We start from the raw sequence: 24,336 nt of genomic DNA, 5'->3' as shown, positions 1-24,336 counted from the left end.
TGTAAAAGGGAGAGGTTTGGCTAAAATAGGCTTTTCCTTTATATTGGCAACAATAAAGCTAGAAAGGTCTTTTCCAGCCTGGTTCGGTTCCGTTCAGTTCAGTTCTGTTCTGCTCTATTCTATTCTATTGTAGTGCTAGCTACCACAGATATCTGGTACATAGTAATCTATGAATCACTTCTGTTTTATTTCATAGGCTGGCCGCCTACTGATGCGGAAATTAATTGCAGAAAAGTTGTGCATACCTTGGAATGAAATAAGCTTGCAAAGGACATCCAAAGGAAAACCTTTCCTGGCAAATGACGTGGTCAGTATCTATCCTAATTACAACTTCAATGTCTCTCATCAAGGAGATTATGCAGTTCTTGCCGCTGAGCCTGAGCTTCAAGTTGGCATTGATGTTATGAAGACTGCTTTACCAGGTAATGCAGTATGATGATTTTGTGGTGTATTAAGTGCTGAACATATTAATGTTTTCCAAAGAACCAATCTATGTCTTAAAAATGAAGTGTACTTAGGAGGGAGTATGTGAATGTATTGTGTATTTGCCTTTTTTTTCAATTGTTAACTGCAGTCCTCGTTGTTTATTTTGACTTTGCTGTTACGCCATATATGGGTATAGTTCCAGTTTAGAAAGACAAAACCCTGGAGAAATAAGGTCATGAATTCTACTATGATATTGTCAGAAATAGCGCCTGCAGATATATTTCTTGAGGGGTTGCTGCTTGCTAGGTAGAATCAGGGGCAACTTTTCAGCTAGGGACAGCGGGATCCATCCTCGTGAGAGCTTTACAGACCATAAGCATTGCTCCCTCATTACTTAAGCATGGACATTACATGTGTCAGCACCAGGCCAATACTGTAGCAAGGTGGCATCAGAGATTCACTGAATGTGCAGTAATCCTCAGTGAGAAGGGACTGTAAGGAGGAAATATTTGAGGTGTCTCTGGTAAAACCCTAAGCTTTAAAAACTTCAATTTTTGGCCTATTTATTTGTATAACTATAACTGGCTCAGCTGTCTTAGTGAACTTTAGGACCCAAATTATAAGTAAGAATTGTAGCAAAGTGTATTTTTAAATCTGGTTTTGTGTAGTCCATTTAATTCACAAATGTTCCTCACTGTGTGACTGGGTTAAAGAAGAAACTTACTGGGATTCATGAATTACTGGAATTTTTGTTTTTGAGAAAGTCCCTCAGCAGTTTAACCAGACATAACAAGCAATAGCCAAGTTCTTAGTACCTCTTCACAATCTTCATTTTGTCCAGCATTTGTGATACAAAATAATTTGTAAAGATTCAAATAAACGCTGAGGGGATAACTTTATTCCTGATTACTTTCCACCTTTTTAATGATTATTATAAGTGCATGTTTTTGCATTGGCATGTTTAGCTAAGATCAGCAGAAACTTTGTTGCAATCTAAAGTGAAGTTGTTCTTTGATGCACTTGCATCTACTTCAGAGCCTAATTCTAAAGATAGTGGTCAGCATGAGGCCACTGTCTAGTGCATGGAGAATCCCACACCAGAGCAGTTTTATATTTCGTGATGGGACCTGTGGCCAATGGGGAGAGCTGCACAAGAACAGGTACATAGAACCATAGGGACTGCCGAAGGTCATCTAGTCCAACCCACTCTGCAGTAAGCAGGGATGTGCACAACTAGATCAGGTAGCCCACAGCCCTGTCGAGCCTGACCTTGAGTATAGAATAGAATAGAATTAACCAGGTTGGAAAAGACCTTTAAGATCATCAAGTTCAACCTATCACCCAACACCATCTAATCAACTAAACCATGGCACCAAGCGCCCCATCCAGTCTCTTCCTAAACACCTCCAGTGATGGTGACTCCACCACCTCCCTGGGCAGCCCATTCCAATGGCCAGTCATTCTTTCTGGGAAGAACTTCCTGACATCCAGCCTGAACCTTCCCTGGTGCAGCTTGAGACTGTGTCCTCTTGTTCTGGTGCTGGTTTCTTGGGAGAAGAGACCAACCCCCACCTGGCTACAACCTCCCTTCAGATAGTTGTAGACAGCAATAAGATCTCCCCTGAGCCTCCAATGGGACCTCAGCTACCTCCCTGGGCAACCTGTTCCAGTGTTCCAGGACCCTCATGGTAGTCCCTGGAGGGACTTCTGTCAAGATAGAGGCTAGTGCTTTTATTATACCTCTCCCAGCCTACATGCCCTCCCAATGTCTTGCGCAGCCTTGTTCTATTTCCTGGGGGGGCAGAGAGACAGAGAAGACCTTTATGCTGTGTGAACAGTGCTGATACTGGTGTAGTATCAACACTGTTTAGGCACAGGTCTAAAACAGTGCTCTAAAGGCTGGTGTGAAAGAAAAATAACACCCAGACCCAGTACTCTTAGAAACATTTTGATTGGCTGTGTTACAGGCCTTGCTGTGATACTCATTTTAAGAAGCTTTTCTCAGCAGTTAAATATATGAACATTTTTATTTTCACTATTTACATTTTATCATTTTCTTGTAAAATGGAAAATTGCAAGTTACTCACAGTTGACATACATGGAGATAGGGATGCCTTGCATCCTTTGTTGTTTTACACAGCTGGAAATCTGGCTGATGTTTTAAAGCTGACAAGTCTTACAAAATTTGTTCAACTCTCCTTCTGAAAGTAGGAAGCAGTTGTGAAAAGTAGAGGCTTAATTTTACATTTAGGTTTAGAAACCTCTAAACCTAATTACTGCTGCGTTCTAAGGGAATATATTGTTAGTTCTATTTAGAATAGAATAAACCAAACCAGGTTGGAAGAGACCTTCAAGATCATAGCATCCAACCCATCAACCAATCCAAACCACCTAAACAACTAACACATGGCACCAAGCCACCCCAGCAAGTCTCCTCCTGAAAGCCTCCAATGACAGCGACTCCACCACCTCCTTGGGCAGCCCATTCCAATGGGCAATCACTCTCTCTGTATAGAACTTTTTCCTAACATCCAACCTGAACCTCCCCTGGTGCAGCCTGAGACTGTGTCCTCTTGTTCTGGTACCGGCTGCCTGGGAGAAGAGACCATCATCTGCCTGTTTACAACCTCCCTTCAGGTAGTTGTAGAGAGCAATAAGATCACCCCTGAGTCTCCTCTTCTCCAGGCTAAGCAACCCCAGCTCCCTCAGTCTCTCCTCATAGGGCTTGTGTTCCAAACCCCTCACCAACTTTGTTGCCCTTCTCTGGACTCGTTCCAGCAACTCAACATCCTTCCTAAACTGAGGGGCCCAGAACTGGACACAGGACTCGAGGTGTGGCCTAACCAGTGCAGTGTACAGGGGCAGAATGACCTCCCTGTTCCTGCTGGCCACACTGTTCCTGATGCAGGCCAGGATGCCATTGGCCTTCTTGGCTGCCTGGGCACACTGCAGGCTTATGTTCAGCCTACCATCGACCAGTACCCCCAGGTCCCTCTCTACCTGGCCGCTCTCCAGCCACTGTGACCCCAGCCTGTAGCTCTGCATGGGGTTGTTGTGGCCAATGTGCAGAACCCAGCACTTGGATGTGTTCAATCTCATGCAGTTGGACTCTGCCCATCTGTCCAGCCTGTCAAGGTCTCTCTGCAGAGCCTCTCTACTCTCCAGCAGATCAATTCCTGCCCCCAGCTTGGTGTTGTCAGCAAATTTACTGATGATGGACTCAATCCCCTCATCCAGATCATCAATAAAAATGTTAAAGAGCACAGGGCCCAGCACTGATCCTTGTGGCACACCACTAGTGGCTGGCTGCCAGCTGGATGTGGCACCATTCACCACCACTCTCTGGGCTTGGCCCTCCACCCAGTTCCTAACCCAGTGCAGTGTGCTCCCATCCAAGCCATGGGCTGACAGCTTGGCCAGGTTAATAGGAAAAAGCTGACCTTATTAAAAAATATCACTTCTTTCTCTTCAGTTTTTTACCTATTTATTCATTTCTTCCCCTCATGGTAAATCACTTAAATAGTGGATAAGTCAATATCTGTTGATGTAGTGCTCATTCTGCAAGCAGCATCAGAACAATTCAAGACTTTGGGGTATTTTTCATTCAGTGTGCCTAGTCAGTGCTGTCATAAGTGATGTAGCATCAAAGTTAGGCTGTCAGTATATATTGTCACTTACTCTTAGTTATGTTGATTTTTAGCAGTCTAAATACAGGAAAAAAATACCTGGAGTTCTTCCTAGTGGTGATATTTTGGTTTCTATTCTTCTGTCATGTAGCTTTTTGATTGCTTATCCTAGGATTTCCAACTAACACCATGAAACTGACGCTCAGAGGAGGATTTGGTTTCAGGAATTTAATCCCAGCAGAAATGCAAGAAGAGTGATGAAACCAAACTCCATGTTTTAGTTAGTTTGAAGGAGAATTTAGATACAGCATTCGCTTAACTTCTTCAGTAGTGAGAGGCTCCTCCTGCCAATGTGTCCTAGAATTGTTGATAGCAAGGAACATGACCTTTCACCATAAAGTGGATTTTGCCACATTCCCCTGGGCTGCAGCACTGGGTATTTGTGTAGGTTTAATTTGTGAATGTGAATGAGTGAGACTAAATAACACCTTGAAATCTGATACAAACAGGCTTCAAGGGGGTTGCCCATAGAGACAAAAATGGTGGTTATTTTGAAGGTGTTCATGGTTCCAAAGACTAAATAATGGAGTTCAGTTGATGCTTTTGTAATAAAGTAATACTAAAGAGCTATGCATCTTGGGTAACCAATGTGAAACAATCTTCCTAAGATTCCTGAACACGGGTCCTTTATCTGTCTCTTCCTCTTGTCAGAGATCTGGGGTATATTAGCAGAAAAGGGTGCTATTAGGGCTCTTCACTCTATCTGCAATCTGAATTCATGGTGTCAAGCTTCACAGTGTATATAGAGGAGTACAAAATGCATCTCTACAGATTTTCTGGTTTTCCTTTCTGAAGATCTGAAGTGCCACAGCTAACATAGTCTGTGCTGAAGTAATTAAGCTTGGATGCATCTTTTCTTTCTTTTGATAACAAGAGAAACTTCAATTCTTGTCATTATTATGCATAAAGAAATGTGTTGTGTGTCAGCACCTGATAATGCAATTGTTTTCTAAATTATGTAACTTTGTATCATAGTATCAGTATCATAGTATCAGTCAGGATTGGAAGGGACCACAAGGATCATCTAGTTCCAACCCCCCTGCCATGGGCAGGGACACCCCACACTAGATCAGCCTGGCCAGAGCCTCATCCAGCCTTCTCTTAAACACCTCCAGGGACAGCGCCCCAACCACCTCTCCGGACAACTCATTCCAGGGCTTCACCACTCTCATGATGAAGAACTTCCTCCTCACATCCAGCCTGAATCTCCCCACCTCCAGCTTCATTCCATTCCCCCTAGTCCTATCACCATCTGATAGCCTGAGAAGTCCCTCCCCAGCCTTCTTGTAGGCCCCCTTCAGATATTGGAAGGCCACAATTAGGTCACCTCAGAGCCTTCTCTTCTGCAGACTGAGCAGCCCCAACTCCCTCAATTTGTCCCTCAATATAAATGTTTGTGAATTAAATTAAAAAATCTCAGGCTCCAAAGTTAAAGGAATGGGTGGCTTGGGGGCCATATGTCTTCCTTTTTTGGAATTATAATTTGTGTTGTTGGGAAAATAAATAAGGTAGTAATGAAAATGCAGTAACTGTGTGGGAAAGTGAGCCAGCAAATAAGCACTACTGAGGATAGACTTTTAAATTGTAGTCACTGTAATATGAACTAAAGCTAGCAGCCTTTTCACCTAAAATTTTTCTGAGAAACTTTTTCTCTTAGTAGAATTACCTGGAAATGTTTTTACTGCTGTGATACGAATATTTGGACTTTTACCAGCACTGTTTTATCTGATAGTTCCACTGAGTGGTGCTCTTGCTCTGCATTTGCTGAGAACATAATCTTTGTGAGAGTGAAGCCACTATAAATGTTTTTCTCTGAAAGAGCTACAAGGACAAAGAGTTCCCTGTGCACAAAGTATATTACTGTAGGTGTGGTTTTTTTTCCCAAATACTTATTTAAATACAAAGTGCTTCATCTTCTGATGTTATCCAACAGAATCTTGACTGAGATCTCCAATATTCTAACTCTTGTATTCCTTTATTGTTTGGCCAGTGACCAAGAAATACCATACAAATATACAAGAGTATTATGCTGCTGCAACTTTTGGGAAATAGAATGTCAAATTGTGTGGCAGTGTATAACAAGGGGACCTGGTGCACATAAGCATTTTGTATCACTTACTAAGCTGTGCTATGTGTTTCTCTTTTACTTACGAGCAATAGGAAGCTGCCTCTTGCCACAGTACTCTTGATGCATTATTAAAACCTGAAAAATTAAAATCCCTTCAAGATACAGCTTTCTTTGAAGGTGAAGGCAGTGCAGATAGAGGCAGTTCTACAAAAGTTCCACAGGTATGCAGCAGTTCACCATTTTTCCAGTAGTCGCATACAGGAGTTGATCTGCTGGAGGGTAGAGAGGCTCTGCAGAGAGACCTTGACCAGCTGGACAGATGGGCAGAGTCCAAAGGCATGAGATTGAACACATCCAAGTGCCGGGTTCTGCACATTGGCCACAACAACCCCATGCAGAGCTACAGGCTGGGGTCAGAATGGCTGGAGAGCAGCCAGGTAGAGAGGGACCTGGGGGTACTGGTCGATGGTAGGCTGAACATAAGCCTGCAGTGTGCCCAGGCAGCCAAGAGGGCCAATGGCATCCTGGCCTCCATCAGGAAGTGTGTGGCCAGCAGTAGCAGGGAGGTCATTCTGCCCCTGTACAGTGCACTGGTTAGGTCACACCTCGAGTCCTGTGTCCAGTTCTGGGCCCCTCAGTTTAGGAAGGATGTTGACTTGCTGGAACGAGTCCAGAGAAGGGCAACGAAGTTGGTGAGGGGTTTGGAACACAAGCCCTATGAGGAAAGACTGAGGGAGCTGGGATTGCTAAACCTGGAGAAGAGGAGACTCAGGGGTGACCTTATCACTCTCTACAACTACCTGAAGGGAGGTTGTAGACAGGCGGATGATGGTCTCTTGTCCCAGGCAGCCAGTACCAGAACAAGAGGACACAGTCTCAGGCTGCGCCGGGGAGGTTTAGGTTGGATGTTAGGAAGAAGTTCTATACAGACAGAGTGATTGCCCATTGGAATGGGCTGCCTGGGGAGGTGGTGGAGTCGCCATCATTGGAGGCTTTCAGGAGGAGACTTGATGGGGTGGTTGGTGCCATGGTTTAGTTGTTTAGGTGGGTTGGATTGGTTGATGGGTTGGACGCGATGATCTTGAAGGTCTCTTCCAACCTGGTTTGGTTTATTCTAAATAAAGGATTATTCTAAATACTGAACTAAGCAACAAAGAACTGGTAGAAAAGGAAAATGTCCTCTTCAGCGATTGTGTGCTGTTGCCTTTTAATTACCTGGCAGGTTATCATTGTAGGTTTAAATCAGGCCCTCAATTTACTTTGTTGGGTTTTGAAGATTTACCTAGGTAAATTATTTTTTTTTCTTCTCTTATTGATCAGTTGAACTCTTGAGTCAGTCAGGAAAATGCACACTGTACTATAAGCCTATTAATGGAATTAATTGAGGACATTATTTGCCAAGAGAGGTCATGCATCTGAAATTAGAATCATAGAATCAATAAGGTTGGAAAAGACCTCAAAGATCATCAAGTCCAACCTGTCACCCAAGACCTCATGACTACTAAACCATGGCACCGAGTGCCATGTCCAGTCCCCTCTTGAACACCTCCAGGGACGGTGACTGGAAATCAGAAGGATTCTCACAGTAGTACAAACTCCTGTGGAGAAATCCTGCTTGTTGTAATGCATTTGATTATTTTTTTTAAACATGTGGAGAAGAAATGTTGCAACAAGTGGTTGCACTTGGTTTAAGTGGTGTTTCACCAGTCGCATAAACTTTGTGAAGTAGAGTGGTTTAGAATAGAATAGAATAGAGTAGAATAGAATAGAATGGAATAGAGTAAACCAGGTTGGAAGAGACCTTCAAGATCATCATGTCCAACCCATCAACCAATCCAACCAACCTAAACAACTAAACCATGGCACCAAGCACCCCATCAAGTCTCCTTCTGAACACCTCCAATGATGGTGACTCCACCACCTCCCTGAGCAGCCCATTCCAATGGGCAATCACTCTGTCTGTATAGAACTTCTTCCTAACATCCAACCTAAACCTCCCCTGGTGCAGCCTGAGACTATGTCCTCTTGTTCTGGTACTGGCTGCCTGGAAGAAGAGACCAACATCCGCCTGTCTACAACCTCCCTTCATGTAGTTGTAGACAGCAATAAGGTCACCCCTGAGTCTCCTCTTCTCCAGGCTTAGCAATCCCAGCTCCCTCAGCCTCTCCTCATAAGGCTTGTGTTCCAATGATTGTAGCTTAATGCAGGTTGCTTTGAGCATTAAAAAAAACATTTAGATCTTAGGTTCAAGAGTTCTCCTGCTGTGCAAGTGAATTTCATTGCAGTAATGCAATTTTTTAGTTGAGATGGAATTGCAAACGTAAATGACCAATTCACTCTTGACCTTTCATAATCAGCCCAGAATCTTTCTTACCTATTGCATTAAAGTGAGATTGTAGACATCCAATGTAAATGCAATTCCAGAAATGAATGTTTCACGTGCAATAAAATCAGGGGTGGTTTTTTTTTTTCATTAGTCTTGCAGTTTGATGCTAGGTTTGGTTATTAAAAAGACACAAAATGATAACTTTTTTTTTCGTGTAACTTTTATGTGTAAGTGATTTGATCTAAAAATACTTCCTGAAAGCCTTTTTTGAAGAAAGTGGGCTGTTATGTTCAAACACCTGGTTGTTGAAACTGTTCCTCTGAGGCAGAGAGATACAAACAGAACTTAATTAATTTTTCTGTTCTTACACTCATTATTTCATTATTGACATGATAGAGATGATGGAGATCTTCAAAACAGAGCTATGTCACATGTGGATCAGGGTATCTTAAGTCCCATGCTAAGAAACTAAATACCAGGCTTCAGTCCAGCTAGTGGAGGAATAGAATAGAATAGAATAGAATAGAATAGAATAGAATAGAATAGAATAGAATAGAATAGAATAGAATAGAATAGACCAGGTTGGAAGAGTCCTTCAAGATCATCGCGTCCAACCTGTCATCCAACACCACCTAGACCTTCTCCACCTGGTCATAAACTTTTTGCCATTTCTTTTGCTAGCCATTTGAGAGCTAGGCACACACACATCATGGTTTAAGATATTTGGCATATATTTTTTGCAGCAGCTGTGTTCATGTTTTTCAACTTGTAATGCCCTTTTAATTGCTGCTTTTCAGGCTTTGCAGTAAGAATTTCTTGATGGAGAGTGAAACAGATTGTTCTCTGAAGTGCTTCTGGCCTTCCTGTGCCTTAACTTCACCTTAAGCAAAGTTTTAATTGTTTTGTGTTTTTATTGTGTTTCAGTTAATCTCATAGCAGCAATCAGCATCCAATCTTTAACAACAAGGCATAATTGCAAAATTACTAGCTAATGGCATGGCTATAGATACCTAAATGTGCTGTTTGTGATGAAGTAATTAACAAAGTGGTTTAGGTTAAATGTTGCTTCTAATTAAAGAAGTCAGAATTTATATATATGAAAACACATAATTTTTAGATGTAAAGCAGCATCCAAAAGGTCTCTTCTCCCAGGCAGCCAGTACTAGAACAAGAGGACACAGTCCCAGGCTGCACCATGGGAGGTTTAGGCTGGAGGTTAGGAAGAAGTTCTATACAGGGAGAGTGATTGCCCATTGGAATGTGCTGCCCGGGAGGTGGTGGAGTCACCATCATTGGAGGTGTTCAGGAGGAGACTTGATGGGGTGCTTGGTGCCATGGTTTAGTTGTTGAGGTGGGTTGGATTGGTTGATGGGTTGGATGCGATGATCTTGAAGGTCTCTTCCGGTCTGGTCTGGTCTGGTCTGGTCTGGTCTATTCTATTCTATTCTATTCTATTCTATTCTATTCTATTCTATTCTATTCTATTCTATTCTATTCTATTCTATTCTATTCTATTCTATTCTATTCTATTCTCCTAGTTGAACTAACAAATCTTAGTGGTCATATGCCCTTACACTGACTGAGGAAGGATGAGTTTTTGTTCCTCTATTTGAAAATGTGAAGAGTCATCTTAAGCATACACTTAAAGAATACATGTTATATAGCAGCTTTCATTACTCAGCTTTATTTAGTCACGTTTGAAACACTGTTTTAACCTTGACTCACATGTTTGTAAAAAAAAACAAGAAACCAACAAACAACCTTGAACATTCTGGTAATTGATTAAGCACCAATGTCTGATAAACTGTGACAGGAAAATTTGATATTGGTGTAAAGAAAATTGCTTTTTGAGAGAGGAATTCGAATTTCTTCAGTGAAAACTTCCCTGGGGGGAGGAAGTTCTTCACAGAGAGAGTTGTTAGCCATTCAAATGTGCTGCCCAGGGAGGTGGTGGGGTCACCATCCCTGGAGGCGTTCAAGAGGGGATTGGATGTGGTACTTGGTGCAGTGGGTGACAGGTTGGACTTGATGATCCTTGAGGTCTCTGCCAACCTTACTGATTCTATGATTCTATGAAATAATCCCTTATGATTTCTTAATCAGAAAACATAAACACATTTGGATTCAAATTGAAACTGACGGTAAAATGAACTTGTGGAGAACAGATATGTTTAAATTGAGGGATAAATTGGCAATTAAGACAGCAAAAGAAACCATAAAGCCAGGGGCTTTTAGGGATAATAGGAGGTGAAACAAAGAGAAACTATAAGAATAGTTCTCTGATTTTGAGTTGTGTGCTGGGTTTTTGGTTTGGTTTTGTTTTATTTTTAGGTAGCTTTCTGGACACTGAATTTACAATAATCTCTATATGGGCTGCCTGAGGAGGTGGTGGAGTCACCATCATTGGAGGTGTTCAGGAGGAGACTTGATAGGGTGATTGGTTGCATGGTTTAGTTGATTAGGTGGGTTGGATAGTAGGTTGGATGTGATGATCTTGAAGGTCTCTTCTGGTCTGGTCTATTCTATTCTATTCTATCCCTAAATTGGTCTTTTGGGAAATGAAATTACGCATTCAAAGTGAGGGGCTAAAGAGAAATTATTTAGTTATTTAGCTATTTATTTATTGTAGCAGAGCTAAAAGTACATCTGAGTCCGCATTTACGACAGTTAGTTTTGGCTCTCAAATTATGCGTGTCTATCAGAAAGACAAGACAGGAGCAAGAACAAGGTTAAGTGATTGCTATGTAGGTATTAAGAATTTGCTTTTTTGGGTAGTTTCTTTCCTACATTGCCCATTTTTAATAGCTTCAGCTCTGAAAATAAATAGATTTGTTGCAAAAGTTAGAAAATAGGAGCAGTCTCTTCTGTCCTGTCACAAAATGCTTTGGATGTTGTCTGTGCAAAAATGACAGTTTGGAGCTCGTAATAGTTTCAAGGTTGGGACATGATGTTTTTAGAGACAGATTTGTAGATTGACAGAGATTTGTAGATTTGTAGACTGACAGAGGAAATGTTAAATATTTGAGATACATTTCTACCATGTCCCCTCAGTAACAAAAGAACCAAACCAAACCAAACCAACCACCTGAGCTAGATTGCCCTGACATATTTCCTTTCTGAGCAAAATTTTGATTCTTAACAAGGCAACTGTTTTTCTGTTCCCTCAGGAAAAGTGACAGGTTGCTATTGAAATGTCAGGTTTTCAGGAAAGTTTATGATCAGGAGACTTTTGCTACTTCTGTAAGTTGCTGTTTTCTTGCCTTTTATCCTAGCACAAAACTAACTTACTGAAAACAAAGTGAACGCTTGGAGATGGTATCTACAAGAGTAGATACAGCTGTTATGGGGAATGGACCACTGAAGTCATTCCAGTGGTGAGACCCTGGAATGGGTTGTCCAGGGAGGTGGTCGAGGCCCCGTCCCTGGGGGTGTTTAAGAGCAGGCTGGATGAGGCTCTGTCCAGCCTGATCTAGTGTGGGGTGTCCCTGCCCATGGCAGGGGGGTTGGAACTAGATGATCCTTGTGGTCCCTTCCAACCCTGAATGAAACTATGAAACTATGATACTATGAAGTGACCAGTTTTGCAGTTCTGGGCCATATTCAGTTTTTGCCATGTTGCCATACATCTTGCATCTTTCCTTCTATATCCTGATGGCTGGATAGAAGATGGCTCCTGCAGTGGCTGGTCTGGAAATGTGAAGAAGTTGATTTGTGTAGGGGGGGAAAAGAAGAAGGGCAGTGTATTCACAGAAATGGGGATGTTTTAAGTGTGAAAATCAGTTTTGACCTTGGGTGACTGTCCTCACAGCAGCAGTTTTTTGATTATCAGTTTTCTGGAAATAGTAGGTAGTGTTTTTTCTTCAGAGTATTTTTTAAGCAAAGGTTTAATTGTCAAAGGTTTCAATCAATAAAATCTTTCTGCTTGTGTAGAAAGACCCTCCTCTAGGACATTATTTCATAAAATGTAATAACTTATTTTTTTAGAGATCTGATGTTTTCATGTAATCATGGACTCATAGAATCAGTAAGGTTGGAAAAGACCACAAAGATCATCAAGTCCAACCTGTCACCCAACACCTCAGGACTACTAAACCATGGCACCAAGTGCCACGTCCAATCCCCTCTTGAACACCTCCAGGGACAGTGACTCCACCACCTCCCTGGGCAGCACATTCCAATGGCCAATCACTCTTTCTGTGAAGAACTTCTTCCTAACATCCAGCCTAAACTTCCCCTGGTGCAGTTTGAAACTGTGTCCTCTTGTTCTGGTGCTGGTTGCCTGGGAGAAGAGATTAACCCCCTTCTGGCTACAACCTCCTTTCAGGTAGTTGTAGAGAGCAATTAAGTCTCCCCTGAGCCATATTAGACTTTCTAGTATCACTTCTCATCTTCCTGCAGTTTCCTGAGTATTGTGTATTTTTAACTGAATGAAGAACCTTAGGGCTTCAGTTGGATTTTTTGAAATGCATAGAAGACAATTTTTGAAAGCTTAGTCAGTTTATATTTTTAGGGATCTGTTGTGCTTTGAAGAATTGTAAGGGGGCATGACAGCCATATCTAAGCAATAAAGTCATTGCCTTCACAGCTCTGTTAATTTTGCATTTAATTGTTTTCTGTGAAATACTCTGGTTTTAGATCTGCATTAAGATGCACTAGGGCTTCCCCTGGCGCAGCTTGAGACTGTGTCCTCTTGTTCTGGTGCTGGTTGCCTGGGAGAAGAGACCAACCCCCACCTGGCTACAACCTCCCTTCAGGTACTTGCAGAGAGCAATAAGGTCTCCCCTGAGCCTTCTCTTCTCCAGGCTAAACAACCCCAGCTCCCTCAGCCTCTCCTCATAGGGCTTGTGCTTGAGGCCTCTCCCCAGCCTCGTTGCCCTTCTCTGGACACGTTCAAGAGCCCTGCTGAATTCCATCAAATACTACAGGTAAAGAATGTGTTGCTTGTGTAAATGCCATGTGTAGGAGGAGTCCCTGACATTCCTGTCCCATTCATGCAACTGTAGTTTTTGTCCTGCTCTTTGGGAAGTATTACCCTTGCAGATGGCACGTAGCAGCTTGCACAGCAGCATGCTCAACAACCCAAACCTCTTCTTAGAAGTGTGATTTTTTTTTTTTTTCTCTTGAAGTGGTGGAACTAATGCGGAGACCAGGACACTCTAATTTCCAGTATCCCAGGCTGCACTTAGTCTGGATTTAACATAGGGAATTGTAGGGTGATTGTGATCACTTTTGTCCTTAAATAGCATGAGGCTGAGGGAAGCATAACTTCAGTGATCACTGGTGTTAAAAAGAGTATGAATAGGCAGGCTTCTAGGGGAATAAATCCTCACAGTATCACAGTATCACTAAGGTTGGAAGAGACCTTGAGTATCATCGAGTTCAACCTGTCAACACAGACCTCATGACTACACCATGGCACCAAGTGCCACGTCCAATCCCCTCTTGAACACCTCCAGGGATGGTGACTCCACCACCTCCCTGGGCAGCCCATTCCAATGACGAATGACTCGCTCAGTGAAGAACTTTCTCCTCACCTCGAGTCTAAATTTCCCCTGGTGCAGCTTGAGACTGTGTCCTCTTGTTCTGGTGCTGGTTGCTAGAGAGAAGAGACCAACCCCTTCCTGGCTACAACCACCTTTCAGGTAGTTGGAGAGGGCAATGAGGTCACCCCTGAGCCTCCTCTTCTCCAGGCTAAACAACCCCAGCTCCCTCAGCCTCTCCCCATAGGGCTTGTGCTCAAGGCCTCTCCCCAGCCTCGTTGCCATTCTCTGGACACGTTCAAGAGTCTCAACGTCCTCCTTTAATTGAGGGGCCCAGAACTGGAGTAAGCAGTGTCTATACAAAACACTGGAAATAGTTTTAAAGTTTGTTGTGAGGAATTACCGCAGTCACAATTTATAGCTGTTAACTTAGATTTTTTTCATAAGCCTTTTAGTGAAGTTATTTGGTTGAGGACTGAACAGATAGGAATTTCTGAGAAGAAAAAGCACCTTAATAACATTTTAATGATTGTGCTTCTGAGGTAAAAATAATATTTTAAAGCTACTAGTATCGAAGGTAATTGTTACATTGTTATGTTTTTAGTGGAATACTTGCAGTAGTTAATAAGATAAATTTCAAAGCAAGAAAACTGAGTCACAGTGAAGCTTATTTTCGTTCATCCCCTCTGCTCAGGCAAGTTTGGTTTCATGTTTAATTGTGAAAAAAAAATCACATCCCTACCCTTCCATCCCCTTGTCATGTTAGTGCTTTTCATGTTATTGGTTCAGTTCTCCTTTGTGCTTAAATGCATTTTCTCAATTCCCTAGACTCTAAATCAGCATTTTTTTGTGAAACCTTATATCCAGTCTTTTCATAGATCTGCTTCTATCACAATTTTTATTCTTTTAAAGAAAACCAGCAATATGCGAAAGACTACTCTTCCAAGATGTTTTAGTAGTTGGATGGGGATATACACAGATGGGTGGAGTCCAATGGGATGGCATTTAACAAGTCCAAGTGCCGGATGCTGCACTTTGGCCATGGCATCCCCATGCAGAGCTACAGGCTGGGGTCAGAGTGGCTGCAGAGCTCCCAGACAGAGAGGGACCTGGGGGTGCTGATTGACAGCGGCCTAAACATGAGCCAGCAGTGTTCCCAGGTGGCCAAGAAGGCCAATGTCATCCTGGCCTGCATTAGGAATAGTGTGGCCAGCAGCAGCAGGGAAGTCATTGTGCCCCTGTACTCTGCACTGGTTAGGCCACACCTTGAGTCCTGTGTCCAGTTCTGGGCCCCTCAGTTTAGGAAGGACATCGAGACACTTGAACATGTCAAGAGAAGGGCAACAAGGCTGATGAGAGGCCTTGAGCACAAGCCCTGTGAGGAGAGGCTGAGGGAGCTGGGATTGTTTAGCCTGGAGAAGAGGAGGCTCAGGGGTGACCTCATTGCTCTGTACAACTACCTGAAAGGTGGTTGTAGCCAGGAAGGGGTTGGTCTCTTCTCCCAGGCAACCAGCACCAGAACAAGAGGACACAGTCTCAAGCTGCACCAGGGGAAGTTTAGGCTCAACGTGAGGAGAAAGTTCTTCACCGAGAGAGTCATTCATCATTGGAATGTGCTGCCCAGGGAGGTGGTGGAGTCACCATCCCTGGAGGTGTTCAAGAGCAGATTGGACGTGGCACTTGGTGCCATGGTCTAGTCATGAGGTCTGTGGTGACAGGTTGGACTCGATGATTCTCGAGGTCTCTTCCAACCTTTGTGATACTGTGACACTGTGAATCAATTTTCCTGTTAATGAGAACACATCTTCTCTCCTTTAAAAATCACATAATTGAGTTTATTCTATTTCAGTGATGATCCTCCACCTAGTCAGATGATTGACCAATAAGTATTGTACAGTTTCCTCATGCTCACCAAATTAAATAAGTAATTTACATACATAAATGTTTTTGTCTGAAGTGCACACATTGTGTGTTACAGGAATCTCACTTTGCCACTGAAATGGGCAAAATTACTGTGGGTATATTGGATTTATTGGAATCTAAATTCCAGTTCTTCAGAAGCTGCAAGTAGGACTTACAGGAAAGAACATTTGAAATGCAGTTTTGAGCATTTCAATTAAATTTTTCAGCATAGTTGTATCCCCAGGTTACTTTTTGGCTCAAGGTTTGCAAGTGGTGTTTTTTAATAACTTGGAATGTAGGGAAGAGTGCTGGTTTGTATGAGCAAAGGCTCAGTCCTGTGCAAACCCAGCTGTGTAGCATCTGCTCTTGAGATTGTTCACATATGGATGTTTAGAAGCACAGAAAGTGTGCAGTTTTCAACAACCTGAATGAGCAGATCTTAAAGGAATCTTTTCTTTCCTTCCTGCTGGAACTTAAATAAGAAATGGTAGAATAGAATAGAATAGAATAGAATAGAATAGAATAGAATAGAATAGAATAGAATAGAATAGAATAGAATAGAATAGACCAGGTTGGAAGAGACCTTCAAGATCATTGCGTCCAACCTATCATCCAACACCACCTAATCAACTAACCCATGTAACCAAGCACCCTGTCAAGTCTCCTCCTGAATACCTCCAGTGACGGCAACTCCGCCACCTCCCCAGGCAGCCCATTCCAATGGGCAATCACCCTCTCTGTGTAAAACTTCCTCCTGACCTCCAGCCTGAACTTCGCCTGGCACAGCCTGAGATTGTGTCCTCTTGTTCTGGTGCTGGCTGCCTGGGAGAAGAGACCAACCTCTGCCTGTTTACAACCCCCCTTCAGGTAGTTGTAGAGAGCAATAAGGTCTCCCCTGAGCCTCCTCTTCTCCAGGCTAAGCAGCCCCAGCTCCCTCAGTCTCTCCTCATAGGGCTTGTGTTCCAAGCCCCTCACCAACTTCGTTGCCCTTCTCTGGACTCGTTCCAACAAGTGATGATAATAAGTGTCCTTATTATTAATTCTTGGTGATATTAAGACAAAATATTTCTGGAAATAACTTGTATGATTTGTGTGCATTGCAGTGAAAGCATTTGTTCATTCAGAGAATGGGTTTTTCCCTCAACTTTTTGCTGTTGATTCATTTTTGCCATGCTTCTTCAGTTCATAGGTCTCTTTTAGAAAATTTTCTTGCCATTTCTTAGAGTTTACTCTTGGAAAAGTACTAAAGTTTGCATGCATTCAGGATTTTAGAGTATCTATGTACTTGAATTTCATCTGCATAAATACATACATGCACACTGCAGCCACATTTCTCATAGAAAAATAGTTTCATCGTGCTGAGAAGCAGCAGCCAGTGCACAGTGGAGATACTAAATTCACACTGTTTGTAAAAGTCTGAAGGTAAAGCCAAAATGTGACTACATGTATGAGAATGTTTATAATGTCGTTTTTGTAGTGAATGCTTTGCAAGTCTTAAGGGATATGTTCTGAAACTTTTAAATGCGCTGTTAAGAATAATTTATTATTTCTTGTTGATAACACTTACAAATACTTCTTGTCTTTCCTTTATTTCCTATTACATTTCCAAGCTGCATTCCAGGGCATTTATGTGAGGGGTTGTAGCACAAGCCCTGTGAGGAGAGGCTGAGGGAGCTGGGGCTGCTTAGCCTGGAGAAGAGGAGGCTCAGGGCAAACCTTATTGCTCCCTACAACTACCTGAAGGGAGGTTGTAGCCATGTGGGGGGTTGGTCTCTTCTCCCAGGCAACCAGCAACAGAACAAGGGGACACAGTCTCAAGCTGCACCAGGGGAGGTTTAGGCTGGATGTTAGGAAGAAGTTCTTCACAGGAAGAGTGATTTGCTATTGGAATGGGCTGCTCAGGGAAGTGGTGGAGTCACCATCACTGGAGGTGTTTAAGAGGAGCCATGGTTTAGTTGGTTAGTGTTGGGTGATAGGTTGGACTCAGTGATCTCGAAGGTCTTTTCCAACCTTGTCTATTCTATTCTATTCTACTCTACTCTACTCTACTCTACTCTATTGTATTCTCTTTTGTATTCTGTTAACATGATCTTTGTATTTTTCCCTGCAGAAAACATTGTGGCTTCATGAAGATGATTAAAATTCTGAAGCACTTTATTTCTTTCTTTGCTTCTATTTTACAGTGTAGGCTTTGAGATTAACAAAAATATTTAGCACTTTGCCCTATAGGCAATAAACACAGGAGGAAAAATGCTTCAAAAATTCTCAGCAGAACAGGAAGCTCAAGTTGTTCAGTGAAGGACTCTGGTGCTCTGTCTTTCTCAGTGGCTGAAATGATTATCTATGATACTGTGATACTGTGTCTAATTCAAAATTGTAAACATTAGAGCTAACAGCTATTTTGGAAACATAATGGAATAATTGTCATGAAAGCATTTTGTTGTATTTTTTTTTAATGAAATTGAATTATTTTGTAAACTAGGACTTGGATGACTAATGAATGGAAATGGTCACAGAAATAAGTCCAAGTGTTTGTACAGTTGTTGATAAGTTTATTCCTGAAACAAGTTGGCAAATGGGAGGTAATTTAGAAATGCAAATTTTCAACCAAGCAATTGCTGTATGGGATTTGTTCCCATTCTTTGAAAGGAAGGCTTTTTTAAATGGTGGTAACTATGTTTCAGGCTTTGTTGTTGTTGTTGTTGTTGTTTTGTTTTTCCTTCTGAGAAACAAAAAAGGTATCATTAAAAATAAAACTTAATGCTGCTTCCAGTTTTTTTTCCCTTCTCATGAGCCAGGGGATGAGAGATGGGAACACTGTAGAGGGTTTAGGAAAGGACCAACAAGGTGATTAGAGGGTGGGGGAGCTTACCTGTGTGAAAATGTTGGCAGGACTGGGTTTGTTTAACCTGAAGAGGGGAGAGTTCTGAGGAAGGGAATCATAGAATGGTAGGGCTGGAAGGGAGCTCTGAGGATTGAGTCCAGCTCCCCTGCCAAAGCAGGATCACCTAAGGTAGGTCACACAGAAACACATCCAGGCAGGTCTTGAAAGTCTCTAGAGAAGGAAACTCTACAACCTCTCTGGACAGCCTGTTCTAACACTCCATTACCCTTATTGTAAGGAAGCTTTTCATTATGTTGAGGTGGAACTTCCTGTGTTCTGGTTTGTATCCATTGCCCCTTATCCATTGCCTCTTGTCCTATCATAGGACACCACTGAAAAGAGACTAGTACCTTCTTCTTGACACCCAACCTTCAGACATTTGTAAACACTAATAAGATCTCAGTCTTCTCTTTTCTAGACTAAACAGCCCCAGGTCTCAGCCTTGCCTCATAACACAGATGTCCCAATCCCTTAATCATCCTCCTAGGTCATTGTAGAGAAGATGTAGGTGGCTGTCTTCATGAAGGTGCACAGGACCAGGACAAATGCAGCAGGTTTGGTTGTTTAGGCTGGATGTTAGGAAGTAGTTCTTCATAGAAGGAGTGATTGGCCATTGGAATGGGCTGCCCAGGGAGGTGATGGAGTCAGCATCAGCGGAGGTGTTTAGGAAGAGATTGGATGGGGCACTTGGTGCCATGGTTTAGTCGATTAGATAGTGATGGATGATACGTTGGACTTGATCTCAAAGGTCTTTTCCAACCTGGTTAATTCTATTCTGTTTTATTCTTCAGGGGTAATTCTGTCTCAACAGAAGAATTCTATACTATGAGAACAGTGGAACACTGCAATAAGTTGCCCAGAAGAGGGGTGAAAAACTTTGCTTAATAAGGCCCTGCTTCAGGGAAGTTAGATTTTCTAGGTAGATGGGTATTTCATTTGCCATAGTAATTCATCAAAATGTGCTTGACATTGTGGTTTGTGGTTTGTTTGTGGGTTTTTTTAGTGCAGTTAGTTCTGTCCTTAGATTGTTCTAGATCACTCCATTAGCTGACTACTGCATCTGTCAATAAAATTTCTGTCTTAAGATGTTTTCTTCACTTCAGTCTGAAAATTAATCGAGGACATGTCTGAAAAGTCAGTGCTGTGTCTTGTGTAAGGTGCATGTCACATTTACAGTTTGCAGCATGATCTGGACATTGTCAGAAAACCTGAGTTTGTGCTTTAGTGTGGTAATAGTTTGTTCAGTTCAATTGTTAGCACTTCCAGTTCCTGTTTTTATATAGTGCTTAGATACCAGACAACCACTTTATAGCAATGGGTTAATACTCTTCTCTCTAATTTAAGATGGGGAGCATTAGTTTAGCGAAGGAAAGTTCCCTGCTTGTCACTCACAGAATCAGGGCCAAAGCTATGGTTAGAATATGTGTATTTGTTAAGCAGTTATTAGAGATGGGCTCTTAGGAGTAGCATAGAATCATAGAATCCATAAGGTTGGAAAAGACCTCAGAGATCATCAAGTCCAACCTGTCACCCAATACCTCATGACTACTAGACCATGGCACCAAGTGCCACGTCCAATCCCTTTTTGAGCACCTCCAGTGACATAGTATTGGGAGGGGATGTGGATTAAATAGAACTAACATTTTCTTTCTTGTAAGAGCACTGAGTAACTTTATGAGAATTTCTCTGTATATGGAGTTGTCTCTATGCCCATTTTTATTATCCCTACAAGAAAATAGATTGCTTTCTGCCATTGTCTGTTTAGCCAGCTGTGAGCCCTGTTGGGCAGATTGCATGGTATGCTGATTAATGATACAGACTGGGGGTGATTAGCCAAGCATGTAATGAGGTCCATAGTTTCCAGTGTATTATAGAAATGCTATTGATCAATATAACAACACAGTCTTTAGTCTTTTGCAAAGTAAATTTAGACTAGTAGGGGAAAGCGGTGTAGCCCCTGAAGAACTGCTGCAGTGCTGAGCATCTGTGCTTATTTTTAGAGGAGGCTTAAATGTAATCTAGGGATCTGGAGACTTACTCCTTGTGGGCTTTTTGTCTCCTTGACACCTTTCTTAGTGTGACTATGGGCCTCTCCCTACCCTCATTTTTCTTACAGAATAAATCCAGAAGATTTACCATGTATGCGATAAATTAGGGAGATTGTGTTTTCACATGGGCTTAAAGCATTACTTTTGTATCCCAGCATCCAAGAGCAGGAGGCAGAATAACTTGATGAATTCTGACAAAGAGCATGCTGTTTTATGAATGTTACTAGGTCAAGCTGTCAAATGTCAAAAACTGTATATGCTGCTGTCTACATTTAGCCTGTATGTGAGGCTAAACTATAACAGATGCTCTATTACCCATTGACTCTTCCCAGCTGAGATGGGGGATTTAGGAAGAAGAGAGGAGACCCTGGGTTGAAATGAAAACTAATTTAATGAAACAGCAAAACTGACACCAATATAAAGTATAAAAGTTGCACTTGGTGCAGTGAATGTACAGTGGTCTCAAATAAAGTGAGGGAGGCCTCAGGAGCAGAATGATATGTAAGCTCCTCCAGGGATAGAATGGAGCAGGAGGAGCCCCTGTCCCTCTGCAAACTTCCTCCTTTGTAACAAGCATTACATTTGTTATATGGGGGTACACCTGGGAGTCAACTCAGGTATGCTGCCCTGGCTGACATGAAAGGGCTAATAGCCAACATTCCATGGCTGGTAAGGGATTCTGTCCCAGCAAAATCAGAACAGCTGCTTTTGTAATAGGGTGTGCATATACGTACATACATATAGAAATAGGTATACATATGGTGGGGTTTTTGTGGGTTTTGTGGTGTTGGTTGTTTTGTTTAATTGCAAAATCAGCACTGGTTAAATACTTTCCTTTTTAGAGAATGCCAAAAATACATGTTTAGAATAGAATAAACCAGGTTGGAAGAGACCTTTGAGATCATTGAGTCCAACCTATCATCCAACACTAATCAACTGAACCATGGCACTGAGCACCCCCTCCAGTCTCTATCTAAACACCTCCAGTGATGGTGACTCCACCACCTCCCTGGGCAGCCCATTCCAATGGCCAATGACTCTTTCTATATGACTTGCACAATTTTAATGCAGTTACTCTTCTGTGGGAATGAGAGTTTTTCACACTGTTATGAACAATCAGCAGCATCACTGCTTCAAGGCTAATATACATTCAGATTTGTGATGGTTTAACCCAGCCACATCAACAGAAGCTCAGCTGAGCTCAGTCTGGGAAGCAAAATGGAAAGGTCTATTTTACAAGCAATAATGGAATGCAATGAATATGTACAGAGTATGCAGTATTTACAATATTATACAGGTATTTACAATGAGAAGACAGCACAGAAATCCTCCTTGGGCAGGACGACGCTGCCCCACTTCCCCCCAACCTCTCCCTCCCGTTTCTCTCTGGTTAATTAGAAGAAAAGAGAAAAGGGGAGATGTTAGGGAAATTTCAATAAGTTCAAAAGTGTCATTAGAAGGGCAACAAAGTTGGTGAGGGGTTTGGAGCACAAGCCCTATGAGGAGAGGCTGAGGGAGCTGGGGTTGCTTAGCCTGGAGAAGAGGAGACTCAGGGGTGACCTTATTGCTCTCTACAACTACCTGAAAGGAGGTTGTAGCCAGGTGGATTGTTGGTCTCTCCTTCCAGGCAACCAGCACCAGAACAAGAGGACACAGTCTCAGGCTGCACCAGGGGAGGTTTAGGTTGGATGTTACGAAGAAGTTCTACACAGAGAGAGTGATTGCCCATTGGAATGGGCTGCCCGGGGAGGTGGTGGAGTCACCATCATTGGAGGTATTTAGGAGGAGACTTGATGGAGTGCTTGGTGCCATGGTTTAGTTGTTTAGGTGGGTTAGATTGGTTGATGGGTTGGATGCAATGATCTTGAAGGTCCCTTCCCTTCCCTTCCCTTCCCTTCCCTTCCCTTCCCTTCCCTTCCCTTCCCTTCCCTTCCCTTCCCTTCCCTTCCCTTCCCTTCCCTTCCCTTCCCTTCCCTTCCCTTCCCTTCCCTTCCCTTCCCTTCCCTTCCCTTCCCTTCCCTTCCCTTCCCTTCCCTTCCCTTCCCTTCCCTTCCCTTCCCTTCCCTTCCCTTCCCTTCCCTTCCCTTCCCTTCCCTTCCCTTCCCTTCCCTTCCCTTCCCTTCCCTTCCCTTCCCTTCCCTTCCCTTCCCTTCCCTTCCCTTCCCTTCCCTCAGTAACGCTTATCTCAGGGTCCTTAGTTAACTCCTCCTTTGCAAAGCAGACATGCCAGCAGCCAGAACGAAGAGAATGGAATGAGAGAAGAATGTGAGATTCTGCTATGGTATATCTCACATCTGACCAATGAAATTAGTTTAGAACAATCTTTGCTTTTCCTTTCCTCAAAAGCACAGCCCGAAACTATCACAAGGTTGTAGAGTTGGTTCATACTTTTTGTTTCTCGTGTGTTTTTTTGCTAAAGCAATGCCACGAGGAGATCCATTTTCTCGTTACAACTCTATTAAAATCTCTGTAAATATCTCTTTCTAATTTATAGGTAGTAGCTCAATCCCAAATTTCTTTCGCATCATGAAGAGACAGTTCACTGAAACAGAGTGGGGTGTCATCAGGTCTGTGGGTAATGAATGGATGCAGCTGGATATGTTTCATCGGCACTGGGTAATACATAATTGTATTATTGTTTAAAGACTGCAATGCTAGAACCTACATGTGCTCTTTTTACCTCTTTTGCAATTATTTTCATGATGGTCAAATTAGATACTTTTTTATACTCAGATATTGATGTGGAGTTAATATTTCAATGAGATTCATATTTGAGTTTGATCTGTGTTTAGTTGTTTGGTTTTTTTTAATGCCGGCTCACATTGCTAGAAAGATGTATCATAGAATCATACAATTAATATGGTTGGAAAAGACCTCAGAGATCATCAAGTCCAACCTATCACCCAACACCTCATGACTAACTAAGCCATGGCTTCAAGTGCCGCATCCAATCCTCTTTTGAACACCTCCCGGGATGGTAACTCCACCACCTCCCTGGCGAGCCCATTCCAATGGCCAGTTACTCTTGCTGTGAAGAACTTTCTCCTCACCTCAAGCCTAAACTTCCTCTGGCACAGCTTGAGACTGTGTCCTCTTGTTCTGGTGCTGGTTTCCAGGGAAAAGAGACCAACCCCCACCTGCCTACAACCTCCTTTCAGGTAGTTGTAGAGAGCAGTAAGGTCTCCCCCGAGCTTCCTCTTCTCCGGGCTAAGCAACCCCAGCTCCCTCAGCCTCTCCTCATCGGGCTTGTGCTCAAGACCTCTCACCAGTTTTGTTGCCCTTCTCTGGACATGTTCAAGTGTCTCAATATCCTTCTTTAAATTGAGGGGCCCAGAACTGGACACAGTACTCAAGGTGTGGTCTAACCAGTGCTGAGTACAGGGGCAGAATGACTTCCCTGCTCCTGCTGGCCACACTCTTTCTGATGCAGGTCAGGATGCCATTGGTCTTCTTGGCCACCTGGGATATGACTGGTTTTAAACACGTAACCAGAACAAAGTAAAGCGTCCCTATCCA

At 42.6% G+C, this 24,336-nt stretch overlaps 1 protein-coding gene across 1 annotated transcript in view; it reads left to right on the top strand.

Annotated features, from left to right (window-relative positions):
• The window catches only part of AASDHPPT (aminoadipate-semialdehyde dehydrogenase-phosphopantetheinyl transferase), a 36,447-nt gene that overhangs the window by 1,119 nt on the left and 10,992 nt on the right, over nt 1-24,336 (top strand). The window contains exons 2-3 of the mRNA XM_068144882.1: nt 197-422; nt 23,315-23,436. Coding sequence (XP_068000983.1) covers nt 197-422; nt 23,315-23,436 — 348 coding nt within the window. The remainder of the gene's footprint in view (nt 1-196; nt 423-23,314; nt 23,437-24,336) is intronic.

Source organism: Melanerpes formicivorus, unplaced genomic scaffold (assembly GCF_026170545.1).
Source record: "Melanerpes formicivorus ecotype bairdi unplaced genomic scaffold, bMelFor1.0.p_v2 SCAF_1, whole genome shotgun sequence".
NCBI classification, from domain to species: domain Eukaryota; kingdom Metazoa; phylum Chordata; class Aves; order Piciformes; family Picidae; genus Melanerpes; species Melanerpes formicivorus.
Note: the sequence above shows the minus strand (reverse complement) of the source record. Positions and strands in the feature narration are given on the sequence as shown.